The sequence below is a fragment of the Tachysurus fulvidraco genome, chromosome 4 (assembly GCF_022655615.1).
Source record: "Tachysurus fulvidraco isolate hzauxx_2018 chromosome 4, HZAU_PFXX_2.0, whole genome shotgun sequence".
Taxonomy (NCBI): Eukaryota; Metazoa; Chordata; class Actinopteri; order Siluriformes; family Bagridae; genus Tachysurus; species Tachysurus fulvidraco.
The window spans coordinates 25,088,774-25,102,930 of record NC_062521.1 but is presented as its reverse complement, the minus strand read 5'-3'; the positions used below and the strand labels follow the sequence as shown (position 1 = coordinate 25,102,930).

Sequence of the window (14,157 nt, the reverse complement as noted above, 5' to 3'; positions counted from 1 at the left end):
TCGTTCCTTTCACACAAGCTGTATCAGGTATGTGTCATGGTATGTGGTATGTGAAAAAAAAAGTCTTCTAACCGTCATACCGCTTTGGATGTCGTAAATTTTGAGAATTTGCCATTGTGAATTCATCATCTTATCAAAAATATTATATATGGAATTTCAGGCTCATAATAATCCAGAACTTCCTTCATCTGAATGAAGAAAAGACTGAGTACATCCTGTTTAACTCACATTCACCCAGCAGTTCTCTTAGTTTTGGTCCTCTAACACCTGTTTGCACCTACCGTGCGTAACCTGGGTGTTATTTTTGACAAAAGGATGCACTTCGATAAACAGATCAGTGCAGTAGTGAAGGTGAGCTTTTACCAGCTACGACTCCTCAGCAAGGTCAAATCATTCTTGTCCCAAGCTGACCTTGAAAAAGCTATACAAGCCTTCATCAGCTCGAGTAATGCTCTCTACAATGGACTTAATCAATCACTTCTCAATCGGCTCCAAACGGTACAAAACGTGGCAGCACGTCTTCTCTCTAACACCTCTCTAACATCCCTGTCCTCCACTAGCTTCACTGGCTTCCGGTGCGGTTTAGAGTGGAGTATAAGGTCCTGCTGTTTGTGTTCATGGTCATCAATGGTCTGGCCTCGGCCTACCTTGCCGAATTAATAAAGGTCTAACAACCAGCTAGATCTCTCCGCTCCTCTGGACATACCTCTCTGGTCACTCCCAAGTATAAATATAAACATTTTGGAGGCCGGTCATTTGCCGTCCAGGGACCAAAGCTGTCGAACGCACTTCCAGCACACATGCGATGTATCACTGTGCTGAGTGTTTTTAAATCGCAGTTGAAAACTCATTTATCCATACAAGCTTTTCTGATTCAACTGCTAATTTATATTCATTGTGTTCTTATATTTTATTGTCTATTGTTGTTTTACTGGAAAGCACCTTGTGCTCCTTTTGGTTGTTGTAAGGTGCTCTATAAATAAAATTTGATTGATTGATTGATTGATTGATTTGATTGAATTCAGAAAGTTCATTTCAGCCTTAAACTGATTAAACAGAAATGACCGTGATAAGCTTCGGGAGAATTAGATCAATGACTTATTAAGCGATCGATCGAGCGCGAGGCGGAAAAAGTCCATCGTCGTTGCGCTTGTAAAATGAGAGAGTTAAAGAGCAAGTGTTCGACCGACCGCACGATACACACAATCGATCTCCTTTGGCTACTTTGGCATTGGCTCCTCGTTAGGTTTGGGGTTGATTTTTAAGATTCTGATGCTCACCTACAAGGCCTTACATGGGTTCGCTCCTCAATATCTGACTGAGCTTTTAATTCCATATATTCCATCTTGCGACCTTCGCTCTTCTGAAACGGGTCTTTTAACTGTTCCTTTAACTCGTTTAAAATCGATGGGAGATAGGGCCTTCTCTTTACTAGCTCCAAAACTGTGGAATTCTTTACCAACTGAGATAAGGCAAGCAACATCTCTTGGTACTTTTAAATCTCAACTTAAAACTCATTTTTTTAGGGTAGCTTTTAATTTGACTAATTTGTAATTTTACATAGTGCTTATTTTATAGTCTATTGTGTTGCTTTAATTTGAATCCTTATATTATGTCTGTACAGAATTTTACTTGTTTTTATTTTTGCCTTTGTAAAGCACTTTGAGATGTTCTTTTAAAGGCGCTATAGAAAATAAAGGTTATTATTATTATTATTATTATTATTATTATTATTATTATTATTATTATTATTATTATTATTTGCGAGTTTCACGTAACTCTTGAAATATAAGCAGGTCCAGGTTTGGTCCGACGCTACGCAGGTCGACGTTCTCGCTCATATTGCTCTTATTTCGCCGTCAGATTGGCAAAGTCAAATCTCTCATATCTCACCAGATTTTTTTTTATTAATGGACACAATTTCATTGTCTCAAGCAAAATAACTGGGAATTTTTTTTTTTTTTTCGATGCCTAGAACACGTCGATTTGTTTGAAGAATGAAGCATGAAATTGTAAAAGAATAGAAGCTTAACTCATGGCAGCTAGTTTAATATACACGAACATCATATACATAATATACATGGGGAAGTCATGGCTTAATGGTTAGAGAGTCTGACTAATAACCCTAAGGTTGTGGGTTCTAGTCTGGGGCCGGCAATACCACGACCGAGGTGCCCTTGAGCAAGGAACCCCCCAACTGCTCCCCGGGCACCGCAGCATAAATGGCTGCCCACTGCTCCGGGTGTGTGTTCACAGTTTGTGTGTGTGTTCACTGCTGTGTGTGTGTGTTCACTGCTGTGTGTGTGCACTTTGGATGGGTTAAATGCCGAGAACGAATTCTGAGTATGGGTCACCGTACTTAGCCGTATGTCACGTCACTTTAATGACTTAGTATCATAAGTTTATCTTTCAACAGTTTAACTGTTTTTCATTTCGTCCGTTAGATGGAGAAATGTTCTGATTTTTCACAGCCGATCCCTGTGGCGACTTTGTTCGGTTTCCCTAAACAACTGAAGACAACCCAATGAAAACAATTCACCCGAACGACTGATTTCAGGAGTAAATACAGTGCATGCGGTGTCTCATTAATAATAATGTTGTTTTTTTTTTTGAAGAGAGAATGACTGTTTTTAGCTGCTATAATATAAGTGACAACAGAAACGAACCTGTTTTCTGAAAGTTCTACATGATTTATGGAATTATAAAGAGATGGAAATGAGACAGTCGACGCATCATTACACACTGAGCATCCTGTGGTTAATAGAATCAATCAAACTGGTGAAATAACCGACTCGTAGTGGCACTTCCCAGCTGCCAAAGTGCTTCAGTTTTATGTTATTAATAAGTGAGTTCTTCTGTCCCTGAAAAAGTGAGGTGTGATTGGAACTTTGTCCCTGTCATGAGCTGCATGAATCTTCTATATACGTGTAATTCTTAGCTTATAGAGTACATATCTCACACACACGTGCAAACACACACACGTGCAAACACACGCACACACACACAGACATGCGTGCTTGTACTCACACATGCGCACAAACACACACAAACACTCACATGTGCCCTTGCACACACTCTTGCATGCGCACACACACACTTATAAGCATTCACATGCTTACGTACAAACACACACACACACACACACACACACACATCTCACACATCTGTCTATCTTTGTCTGTTAGTGTTAGTGTTTTCATCTCTGTCTGTCTCTCTCTCTCTCTCTCTCTCTCTCTCTCTCTCTCTCTCTCTCTCTCTCTCTCTCTCTCTCTGTGTGTGTGTGTGTGTGTGTGACCTAACTCCACCATTCCCAAGACCTCTTGCAATGATCAGGAATTCGTAGCTCGAGTCATCATCTGTTTCTATCATGTAGCCTGTAAATTGACCTCCTACCTCCTTTTCTCTACCTCTCCGCTATGTTCTGTCTCTCTCTGTACTGCAGCCTCTCGCTCAGCAGCAGTTGAGTTGCTTGCTGTTGTTCTCTAGCTCTAAGAAAAAGTAGCAGCTCATCTCTATCTTTACCATCTTTCTTTTCATCCACTCTCTCTCTCTCTCTCTCTCTCTCTCTCTCTCTCTCTCTCTCTCTCTCTCTCTCTCTCTCTCTCTGTGATTCATTTCTTCTGAAGTGTGTGTGTGTGTTTGCGAAGTTTAGTGGGTTCTTGGATGTTCTCACACTCTACTGACTCTTTAGTTCACATTAATGACATGTCGGAAAATCGCAGAGTCATTGTCAGATGTTCCTGCTAAACACACGTGTCGTTGTCTTTCAGACGGAGCAGTTCGTGCACTCTCTGAAGGACGAGTTGGTGAAGAACGCTCTCTTCGCGCTACACGCAGCACGACCTGGTTACATGAACAAGAGCCATCCCGATACACACCTGACCCAACCACAAAGCGTGACCTCAGACGTGACCCCGATCCAAAACCAGAGCCGCGAGCCGAGCGTCGTCGTCTGCAACAACGTCTCCGGATCTCAGACGCCCCCGAAAAATGAAGCTCGTCAGCCTCTTAAACCCCAAGACCTTCCCCAACACAAGGAGTATGACGAGGAGGAATGGGCAAGTATATACACTCCTTACTTTGTCTCTGTTCTTTCCTGTTCTATCCTACTGATCTGTTGTGTGCCTGCGAGAAGGACTCGACTTTGTAGGATCGCTGATGTCAAAATGTCGAGTATTTAAGGTTTTCAGTTTTAATGTTTCAGGATAAAAGGAGAAACGGTCTGTATGAGTCCATCAAAAAAAAAGGAGGTTTTATCTCCTAAATAAATAGCAGGAGATGGAGAAAGGATGTGAGCCTCGAGTCAGATGCTCACCTGCAGAAATGACCATGAAAATTATTCATTAAAAAGGCTTAAACACTGTGAGGAAGTGAAAGAGCTCTTCATACACTGAGTTTGCAAATTTGCTCTATTATATATACTATATATATGTGTGTATGTATAAATATTTATGTATGTGTGTGTCTATATATATGTGTGTGTGTGTGTGTGTGTGTGTGTGTGTGTGTGTGTGTGTGTGTGTGTGTGTGTGTGTGTGTGTGTGTGTGTGTTTATAGTATGTTTAGCACTCTGTGTGTTGAACAAATGCCTGTGACAACAATCTGTTTCAGTTTGAATAATTGTACAGAAAATGGAACAGAGAAACAGAGCAAAAGACTTTCATTTTATAGTAATAAAAGGTGTGTGTGTGTGTGTGTGTGTGTGTGTGTGTGTGTGTGTGTGTGTGTGTGTGTGTGTGTGTGTTTTTTTGTGCACCATTGGTGTCATAGCTGCGGCTAACAGCAGGAGATTAGCAGCGAAGCTAAGACAACAATCTCTAATCAGTGATGAAATGACTCTTTTCAGTGCAGCTCAGTAAAAAAAAATTAAATAGGAAAAGCAAACACAAGGAAGAAAATGGTCTCCAATAAAGGGGGAGAAACAAAGGAGGCACGTAGTTTGTTGTACTTATCGCACTGGGAAGCCTAATTACTCTTGCTGTATAAGGGCGAGAGAGACTGCAGAAAGCACAACACGACAACAAAAACACAACATAATGAAGCCAGGGACTGTGTGTGGTGTGGAAAGCAGGGAAGAGAGAAGGGCAAACGTTCTCACATCAGCTCCATTAAAGTCTATAATCCTGTGAGGCTTTCACCAGAGCTGAAGCGGTGAAAGTTCACGTGGGGAAATGTCGCTTATGCTATTATTAAGCTTGTGCTTTGTAGAGCAGGTGTAACGTTTCCAAGCTCTGTATTGAATACGAGGTCGTAAATAAAGATGAGCAGGTGTACAGACACCTTGTCAAGCTTGTCTTTGAATCTTACTACAAACATGGCCAAGGAGAAGTACCAAATGAGCTGAAGTGTCTCGTGAGAGACTGATGACATCATCAGTGATGTCTGTGTAGCTCTGACTCTCTCTCTGGTCTCTCTAGGACAGGGTGTGGGCCAACGTGGCAAAAGGACTGAACTGCATCATCGCCATGGTGGATAAGCTACAGGAGCAGGACAACAACAACCAGGAGTCTACGCCTGACCAGGCGCTCGCTGATGTCATCACCTCCCACAGTCCAGGTTAGACACCAAACCTTCACACGGCTCATTACCCTATAACATACCGTACAAGCCTTCTATTCAGATCCGGTCCATGTCTCTTATCAGCGATTCAGTTCAGATGTCAGGGAAGGATTATAAGAGTAGGTGTGTATAAATATAGAGCAGATCATGTGAGTGATGAACTGACTATCATGTGTCATATTCACTGGTATGGTGACGCGAGGTGGTTAACCTGCCATATTCAGGCTGTCCGTGCAGGTGCCGTTACTTTTAAGCACTTTAAAGCTAGAAGGAAGGAGAAGTGTAGCACAGGACATCGTGCAGATGTTCTGTATGAGCGCGGCTCAGCTCCGGCTGCAGTCTTTCATCCCTGTTATTACTGCTCTGTTCTCTGTATCTTCTCCAGCCCACAGTATCTCTCTGGCCGTCCCCTGTGAGCCTTAGCTCATGTTTTACTGAGGATGTTGTGAGGCAGCTGGGAACCCGAGCTGCCTTTATGGGTTTTGAGTGTATCTGCAGCAGCACTAAAGCTGAAACACGAACATTTAGAGAAATGAAGGTGTGTGTGGACGCAACAAAGGCATTAAAGTGCACACTTTTTTTGTTTTTGAATGCAAGGACCACTGTGATGCTTTTCTGTTCATATCACACGTTCTTCCTCTCTTCTCTCTTCTCTCTTCTCTCTCTCCCTCTCTCTCTCTCTCTCTCTCTCTCTCTCCATTTCTGTCAGTCTTGCTCTGTCTATCTTTGTCTGTGTTAGTGTTTCACAGACCATAAAATCTCTCTCTCTCTCCTCTCTCTCTCTCTCTCTCTCTCTCTCTCTCTCTCTCTCTCTCTCTCTCTCTTTAGCTCTCTCTCTCTCTCTCTCTCTCTCTATCCATTTCTGTCAGTCTTGCTCTCTCTCTATCTTGTCTGTCTATCTTGGTCTGTGTTAGTGTTTCACAGACCATAAAATCTCTCTCTCTCTCTCTCTCTCTCTCTCTCTCTCTCTCTCTCTCTCTCTCTCTCTCTCTCTCTCTCTCTCTTTCTCTCTCTCTCTCTCTATCTCTCTCTATTTCTCTCTCTCTCTTTCTCTCTTTCCATTTCTGTCAGTCTTGCTCTCTCTCTTTTTTGTCTGTCTGTGTTGGTGTTTCACAGACCATAAAGACCCCCCCCCCTCTCTCTCTCTCTGACTATCTGTCTTCTTGGCCTCATCTCTCTTTCTCTCTGTTCATACTGTAGGTCTGTCTGTCTTTCTTGCCTCGTCTCTCTCTCTCTCTCTCTCTCTCTCTCTCTCTCTCTCTCTCTCTCTCTCTCTCTCTCTCTCTCTCTCTCTCTCTCCCCCTCCTTCTTACTCCCCCACTGTGTGTTCAGTCATTCATCAGAAGTGTACAGCTGTCATTCTTTAACTCTCTCTCTCTCTCTCTCTCTCTCTCTCTCTCTCTCTCTCTCTCTCTCTCTCTCTCTCTCTCTCTCTCTCTAACAGGGTGTACATACTAATACATGCCAGACTCTGTAAAATGATATGACATGTTAAAGAAACTGCAAAATTACAAATCAAATAAATGTTTATCTTACTATGGATTCGCACGTTCTCCACCTCTATAAGCCGGAGGTCAGTAGAAGGTCCAACATTCCCATCCGCCCTGCAGTATTTGGTCACGAGGAGTGTTATGGACTACGTGCGTCCACTGGTTGCCACGATCTATGTCCGTTCGCCTAAATAATCTTATAATGTCTTCCAGCATGATAACGTCTGCACGGACAGCCCGTGAACCATGAGACCGCTGTTCGGTTAGAGACTATGATCTGCCATCGTGTTGGTCAGCTTCGTGCTCAGGTCTTCATCAGTGAACATTTGAAGACTAGAAGGTCCAACATTCTTATTTGCTGGGGCGTATTTGATCCACACACGTTCTGTCAGGCAGGGAGATAAGACAGCAGGTTTATTAGCACCTCCGTGGAGGTGCGACGGAGCCGAGACACTCTAGTAATGGCCCTGATGACATTAGCTGTCAACGGGGGAGAAATGTAATTGAGGGTAGTGAAAAGCGAGAGCTTGAACTCAAGCAATGAGGTGTGATTAGAGACGTGTTCATCATGAACGAGTAAACACTGCCTCTCTCTGCTGTTAGGCAATGATGCCATCCGGTGGCCATCTGCAGGAAAGCCAAGCAGGCCTAATAATAGCACTTGCCTCCTGTTTTTATGTGTTTATCATTGGACGACTTTATCACATCCTACTCCACAGTGGTGATTAAATATGACACTTTATTAAAGCAGACACTCTGAATTTGCAGTATTTCATAAGTTTTCATAATGTTTTTCCCTAGCCTACTAGAAGTAAAATAAAAGTCCGTAAAACAGATATCTAGAAATCTAGGAAGAATTTTTCCTCAAATCAAAGTTTGAGCTCATATTCATTAAGTAATCGATGTATTTTAGCCAACAACCTTGTAATATGCCCAAATATTGCTGGACCTGACTGCATGATCTTACCTGCTAGAGTTTTTACTTCTGTCACTATTTAATCCTCCTGCTTTTAGCTTCAGGCAAATAATAATAATAATAATAATTAAATAAAATATATAACCACATTGTTTAAGTTTAAGGTAAACACATTTAGTTTGCTTATGGTTTTGAATCAAAAGCGCATTAACTCTGAAACTCTCACTATTTCTCAAAAGAAAATCGAATATTAAAGTGCTTTTATTCAGCCAACTGTCATACAGCAGGTCCTCCAAATGTCTTCAGCCCTCAGACACGTCGCTTTAAGGAGACACAAGACATAGCGATGAGAGCCATGGGAACAACCAAATAACCAAGTAAACTTTCTCAGCATTTCTCCCCAACAATAGCAGATAACAGGAGACAGTCACACTACGCCGTCTTTAATCTGCCATCGCATTGGTCATCTTCGTGCTCAGGTCTTCATCGGTGAACATCTGAAGACTTCGGCTTTCATGATATATGTCTATTTAACACCAGTTGGACGTGAGGAGTGTTATGGACTACGTGCATCCACTGGTTGCCACAATCTACATCTGTTAGCCAAAATAATCTTATTAGGTCTACTTCCAGCATGATAACGTCTGCACGGACAGCCCGTGAACCATGAGACTGCTGTCCACTCGGAGACTACGATCTGTTATCGTGTCGGTCAGCTTCGTGCTCAGGCCTTCATCAGTGAACATTAGTGTTGAGTCTGTAATGAACTCAGAAATTGCGCTGACCTGTTAGTGCCTCAGGAGCTCTTGGTTGCTCAATTCCACTGATGTAGAAAGGACATTATATATAATTACATTATTTACATTTAATTATATTATATTATATTATATTATATTATATTATATTATATTATATTATATTATATTATATTATAGCAAATATAGTTAAAATTTCTTTCAGTAAAATGAACAGATATGTCAAATAAATGTAAATTAGACATATTAAGTTGTTGTTGTTGTTTTCCCGGCTATTCACCACAGCACATCATCAGGTCCACATATTTGATTTAGCACAGTTTTTCAGACATGTGGTAGCCTTTAGCCGAGTGTTTAAGGACTTAGACTACCAATCGGAAGGTTGTGAGTTTGAATCCAGGGTTTTTATTTACCATAACATTTGCAAAGCACAAAACCATGGGATGTGTGGTAGGTTGTGCAATCGGAAGGTTGTGAGTTCCATTCCTACGTTCACCAAGCTGCCACTGCTGGGCCCCTGAGCAAGGCCCTTAACCCTCAATTCCTCAATTGCTCCTTTAGCCTAGTGGTTAAGGTGTTGGGCTACCAATCGGAAGGTTGTGAGTTCCATTCCTACGTTCACCAAGCTGCCACTGCTGGGCCCCTGAGTAAGGCTCTTAACCCTCAATTGCTCAGTTGTATAAAAATGAAATAAAATGTAAGTCACTCTGTATCAGGGAGTCTGCTAAATGCTGTAAATGTAAATAAATCATGAAGTTTAAGTGATCACTTTTTTTTAACTGACTGATGTTTTAAACATATTATCGTGTAAATTAAAAAATAAATAAATAGGATAAATAAAATTGGGTAATAAATGTGTGTGTGTGTGTGTGTGTGTGTGTGTGTGTGTGTGTGTGTGTGTGTTAGCTGCAGACTGGAGGGAGCAGCTCAGCCCTTTGGTGGCGGTGTTGAAGGACTGTGTAAACGAGGTGGCAGACCGAGCGAGCAAGTCGATGAGCTTTGTTCTCCTCCAGGAGGCGGCGTGCAGCACTCCGTCCGGCCTGCAGCTCCAACAGAGACGTGACACAGTTTTCAGTCAAGCGGTGAGCTCAACACATTCTTTCCTCCCTTTCCTCCCTGCCAGGTCTTAACCCATGTTCCATTTCAGCACACGTTCCTCCTGCACCGATGTCACGGGATGAACACGTAACTGCCAGGAAACCAATGCAAACGATCACATGGAGTTCACATCTCCTCTAAAGTCTTTAGTCTTTTTACAATCAACCAATAATAGACAGGTTTATCCAACAGTCCTATTGTACAGACTTAATTTAAGTATGATGACTGAATTGAAAAGAAAAGCAAAGTTTTTTTTTGTTTATAAGCCAAAAGAAGAAGAAGATGTAGTGTATAGAATATGTAGACCACATGTGTTAAAACATTAAAAAACACACTGTGAGAGTTACCACAGCTGGAATACAGCCTACAATATCTCACTCGTCGAATACAATGCCAGGAAATTATCATTTGAGATCATTTCATAATCTCCATAATGCACATTTTTCCACAAAGTGAGTAACAGTAAGAGTCTTAAACTAGTGTTTCGTTGCAACTCAGTGTTTTTCCGCCCTCTTGTTCCCCAGCTTGTGCGCATTTAAACAACCTGAATGTTCTTTACAGCACAAGTTCCGAAAAAGTTGCGACATTTTTTATGTGACAAAAGTTGGGACATTTTAGAGAAATGAGGCATAATTTAATCATACAACAAATGTTTGAGTGGTGAATGAGCTCACTTCGAATTCGATGCCTGCTGCAGGTCTCAAAAAGAGTTGGGACAGAGGCATGTTTACATGGCGTAGCATTCTGGACATTAAGGTTAGGAGTTTTTGGAGTTTTGGTTTTGGAATCTGGTCCTATTCTTGCCTGAAGTGTTTGTGGTCTTCGTTGACATTTTTTCCGTATAAAGATGCGGCAAACGTTCTCTACTGGTGAAAGATCTGGGATGCAGGCGTCCAGCACCCTGACTCTTCTACAGTATGACAAAGCCATGCTCTTATAATAGCTGCAGAACGGGGAAGCCGTGGCCTAATGGTTAGAGAGTTTGACTCCTAACCCTAAGGTTGTGGGTTCGAGTCTCGGGCCGGCAATACCACGACTGAGGTGCGCTTGAGCAAGGCACCGAACCCCCCCCATAGCATACATGGCTGCTCTGATTGTGTGTTCACGGTGTGTGTGTGTGTGTGTGTGTGTTCACTGCTGTGTGTGTGCACTTTGGATGGGTTAAATGCAGAGAATGAATTCTGAGTATGGGTCACCGTACTTAGCCGTATGTCACGTCACAAATGTAATTTTGCGTTGCTGCTGAAATAAACAAGATGCTGAATATTTCCCTGAATTAGACATCGTCTGGTGTGGGGGTCAACACATGTTGCTCTAAAACCTTTATATACCATTCAGCATTCATAGTGCCTTCCAAAACATGCAGGATGCCCAGAGCCTATGCACTTACAGTATGCACCACATACCACCATTTTGCTGGCTTTTGAACTGAACGCTGATAACACGCTTTAAGGTTTCCCTCCTCTTTAGCCCTGAGATGATTTTCTGTGTCCATGATTTCCAACAAGAGTGTTAAATTTGGACTCGTCTGACCATTGAACACTTCTTCTCTTTGAAACAATCCAACATAAATGAGCCTCGGCCCAAAGGACACGGCGGCGCTTCTGTACAATGTAGCTTTACTTGGCATCTGTAAGCGGCATGGCAGGTTGTGTTTAATGTCATTGACGCAATCATGCCGATGAGTGATGCAGTGTCATCTAAGGGCCCGAAGACCACGGGCATCCGATAAAGGTCTTCGGCCTTGTCCCTTACACACAGAGATTTCTCCAGTTTCTCTAAGTCTTTTGATGATGTTATGCACTGTAGATGATGAGATTTGCAAAGCCTTTGTAATTATATGTTGAAGAATATTTTTAAAGTTTTTTTTTGAAAGTATTCTACAATCATTTTACACACACGTTCACAGATTAGAGAGTCTCTGTCTGTCTTTACTTCTGAGAGCCTTTTATAGCTACTCATGTTACAGACCTGATATCACTTAACTTAGTTAGTTGCTAGATGTTCTCCCAGCTGAACCTTTTCAGAGTTTCCTGCTTTTTCAGCCATTTATTGCCCCCGTGCCAACGTTTTTGAGACCTGTAGCAGGCATTGAATTTAAAATGAGCTCATTTAGTGAATAAAAGAGTAAAACATTTATCTACGTTCTATTATTTTTTGGGATTCGGGTTTTAACTTTGGACGTCTGCCAAAGCTGGGAACGAGCAAAACTTCATTCGCAGCACTTTTTGGATTTGATATAACAATTGAAAGCATGCTTTATCTTCTTCTTCTTTCTGCTTTCCTGCCACAGGGAATCATCTGTTCCCACTTAAATCTATCTTTGGCATCCTCGGCTCTCTCACCAGTTACCTTCATGTCCTGATTCAACACATCCATATATCTCCTCTTTTTCCTTCCTCTGGACCTGTGATCTGGCAGCTCCATCTCCAACATCCTTTTACTAATATAACCATTTCCTTCCTCTGTACATGTCCAAACCCCAAATCCCTCTGATGTGCTCGTTCCTAATCCTGTCTATCCTCGTCACTCCTAAAGAGAACCTCAACATCCTCATCTCTTTTCCTCACTGCTACCGTCTCTAACCCATACAGCGTAGCTGCTCTTACTACTGTCTTGTACACTTTTTCTTTGATTCTTGCTGACACTCATCTGTTACACACACAAGACTCCAACCTGCTTGTACACTACTCTTCACCTCACACCAGACATTTCCACTTTCATTTTCTGCATTTAGCAGAAACCCTTATCCAGAGCCACTTACATTTTATCTCATTTTATACAATTGAAGGTTAAGGGCCCAGCAGTGGCAACCTGGTGGACGTGGGAATTGAACTCACAACCTTCCAATTGGTAGTCTAGCACCTTAAAGGTGGGGTCTGCGATATTTACAAAAATCAAAACAAACATGTAGCCAATGAGCAGAAAGGGGCGGGGCTTGTCAATATGCGGTGGAGAGAGTGTTCAGTGCGCATGTGTGACATTAGCAGAAAGCGGTTTTAACATTGACATGGAGGAAAGTGAGAAAGTGAAGAAAGGCTTACGATAAGACAAGAAGTAGGACGTGTTAATATAGGATCAGCTTTCCAGCGCTGAAGAGAACTGAAGGAGCAGGAAGTTGGCCACATATTCACAGGTTGGAGTTTCCCGAGTCAATAACTCCTGAGCTAAACGCTGTTACTACATAAATAACACCTCTTTTATATCGTAGTAATGTAGAGACGCAGCTACAACCGCGGGTTGTGTAGTAACTGCGTTTAGCTCAGGAGTTACTGACTCGGGAAACTCTAATTTGTGAATATGTGACCGACTTTGCTTAAGACGCCGAGGCGCTTTTTTCCTTCTCGATAGGTGAGTAACGTTGGTTTTGCTTTGTTACACAGCTAATATATGCCTTTGTCCTTTACATGATTATGCTTGTGTGTCATTTTTGCTTGTTTGTTTATCTGCAATCGTATTGTTCTTCCCTTCAGCTATGATAAAGACACATTTCTTTCCATTAGTTGCCTGGGTTACGTACGTATGTGTGGGCGGAGCTATCAATACAGGGGTGGGACCTGTTTGGGTTAGGGGCGTGTTTGTTTTGGTGATTTCAAATGTCGGCATTGGCTTTCAAACAACGGAGACCCCACCTTTAACCACTAGGCTACCACATCCCTTATAGGTTCCATTTAGCAGACGCCCTTATCTAGAGCGACAAGGATGATCCCAAATACTTAAACTATAAAAGTATGCTTTATACTTTCTGATATTTAGGGTAATTCTTACTTTTGAAAATGTCAATAAAACCTGGACAGAACTAATAAATCCTTTCTTAAGCATAAAGAGCCTGAACGTATCGACACATGCAGCATAGCAGACGTATGTGGAAGAAGCTCAGCTTTAAGAGTCTGGTTCCTCTCAAGGTTTCTTCCTCATGTCCTCTCAGGGAGTTTTTCCTTGCCGTCGTCGCCTCCGGCTTGCTCATTAGGGATAGGGATAAATATATATGTTATTTTTAATTTTATGTTAATATTTTTAAATTAATTTTAAACTTTAATTGTATATATTAATTTATTAACGAATGTATTATTATTATTATTATTATTATTATTATTATTATTATTATTATTATTATTATTATTATTATTATTTCTTTTTTTCTCTCTCTTCTGTTTCCATACTTCTGTAAAGCTGCTTTGTGACCATAGAAATTGTTAAAAGCGCTATACAAATAAGTTGGATTTGAATTTGAATTTAAATTTCAACCTAAACAAATAACAATTCTACCACCAAGCATCTGACTGAACAGACTGAACGAAACTGACACAAGCAATCAGACATTTACACGTTCCATCTT

At 41.6% G+C, this 14,157-nt stretch overlaps 2 protein-coding genes across 11 annotated transcripts in view; one reads left to right on the top strand and one right to left on the bottom strand.

Moving 5' to 3' along the window:
* il15 (interleukin 15) overlaps nt 1-14,157 on the bottom strand; it is a 54,592-nt gene that overhangs the window by 8,629 nt on the left and 31,806 nt on the right. The window contains exon 7 of one of the 2 annotated variants that reach the window (XM_027145926.2): nt 9,895-9,909. The exons of the other annotated variant lie outside the window; for it this stretch is intronic. The gene's annotated coding sequence lies outside the window, so the exon portion shown is untranslated. Of the gene's footprint in view, nt 1-9,894; nt 9,910-14,157 lie in introns of those variants that run through there. 2 annotated transcript variants of the gene reach the window in all.
* The window catches only part of inpp4b (inositol polyphosphate-4-phosphatase type II B), a 294,006-nt gene that overhangs the window by 262,419 nt on the left and 17,430 nt on the right, over nt 1-14,157 (top strand). For all 9 annotated transcript variants that reach the window (XM_027145915.2, XM_027145914.2, XM_047812844.1 and 6 more), the window contains 3 exons: nt 3,771-4,058; nt 5,418-5,556; nt 9,627-9,802. In XM_027145915.2, coding sequence (XP_027001716.2) covers nt 3,771-4,058; nt 5,418-5,556; nt 9,627-9,802 — 603 coding nt within the window. The remainder of the gene's footprint in view (nt 1-3,770; nt 4,059-5,417; nt 5,557-9,626; nt 9,803-14,157) is intronic.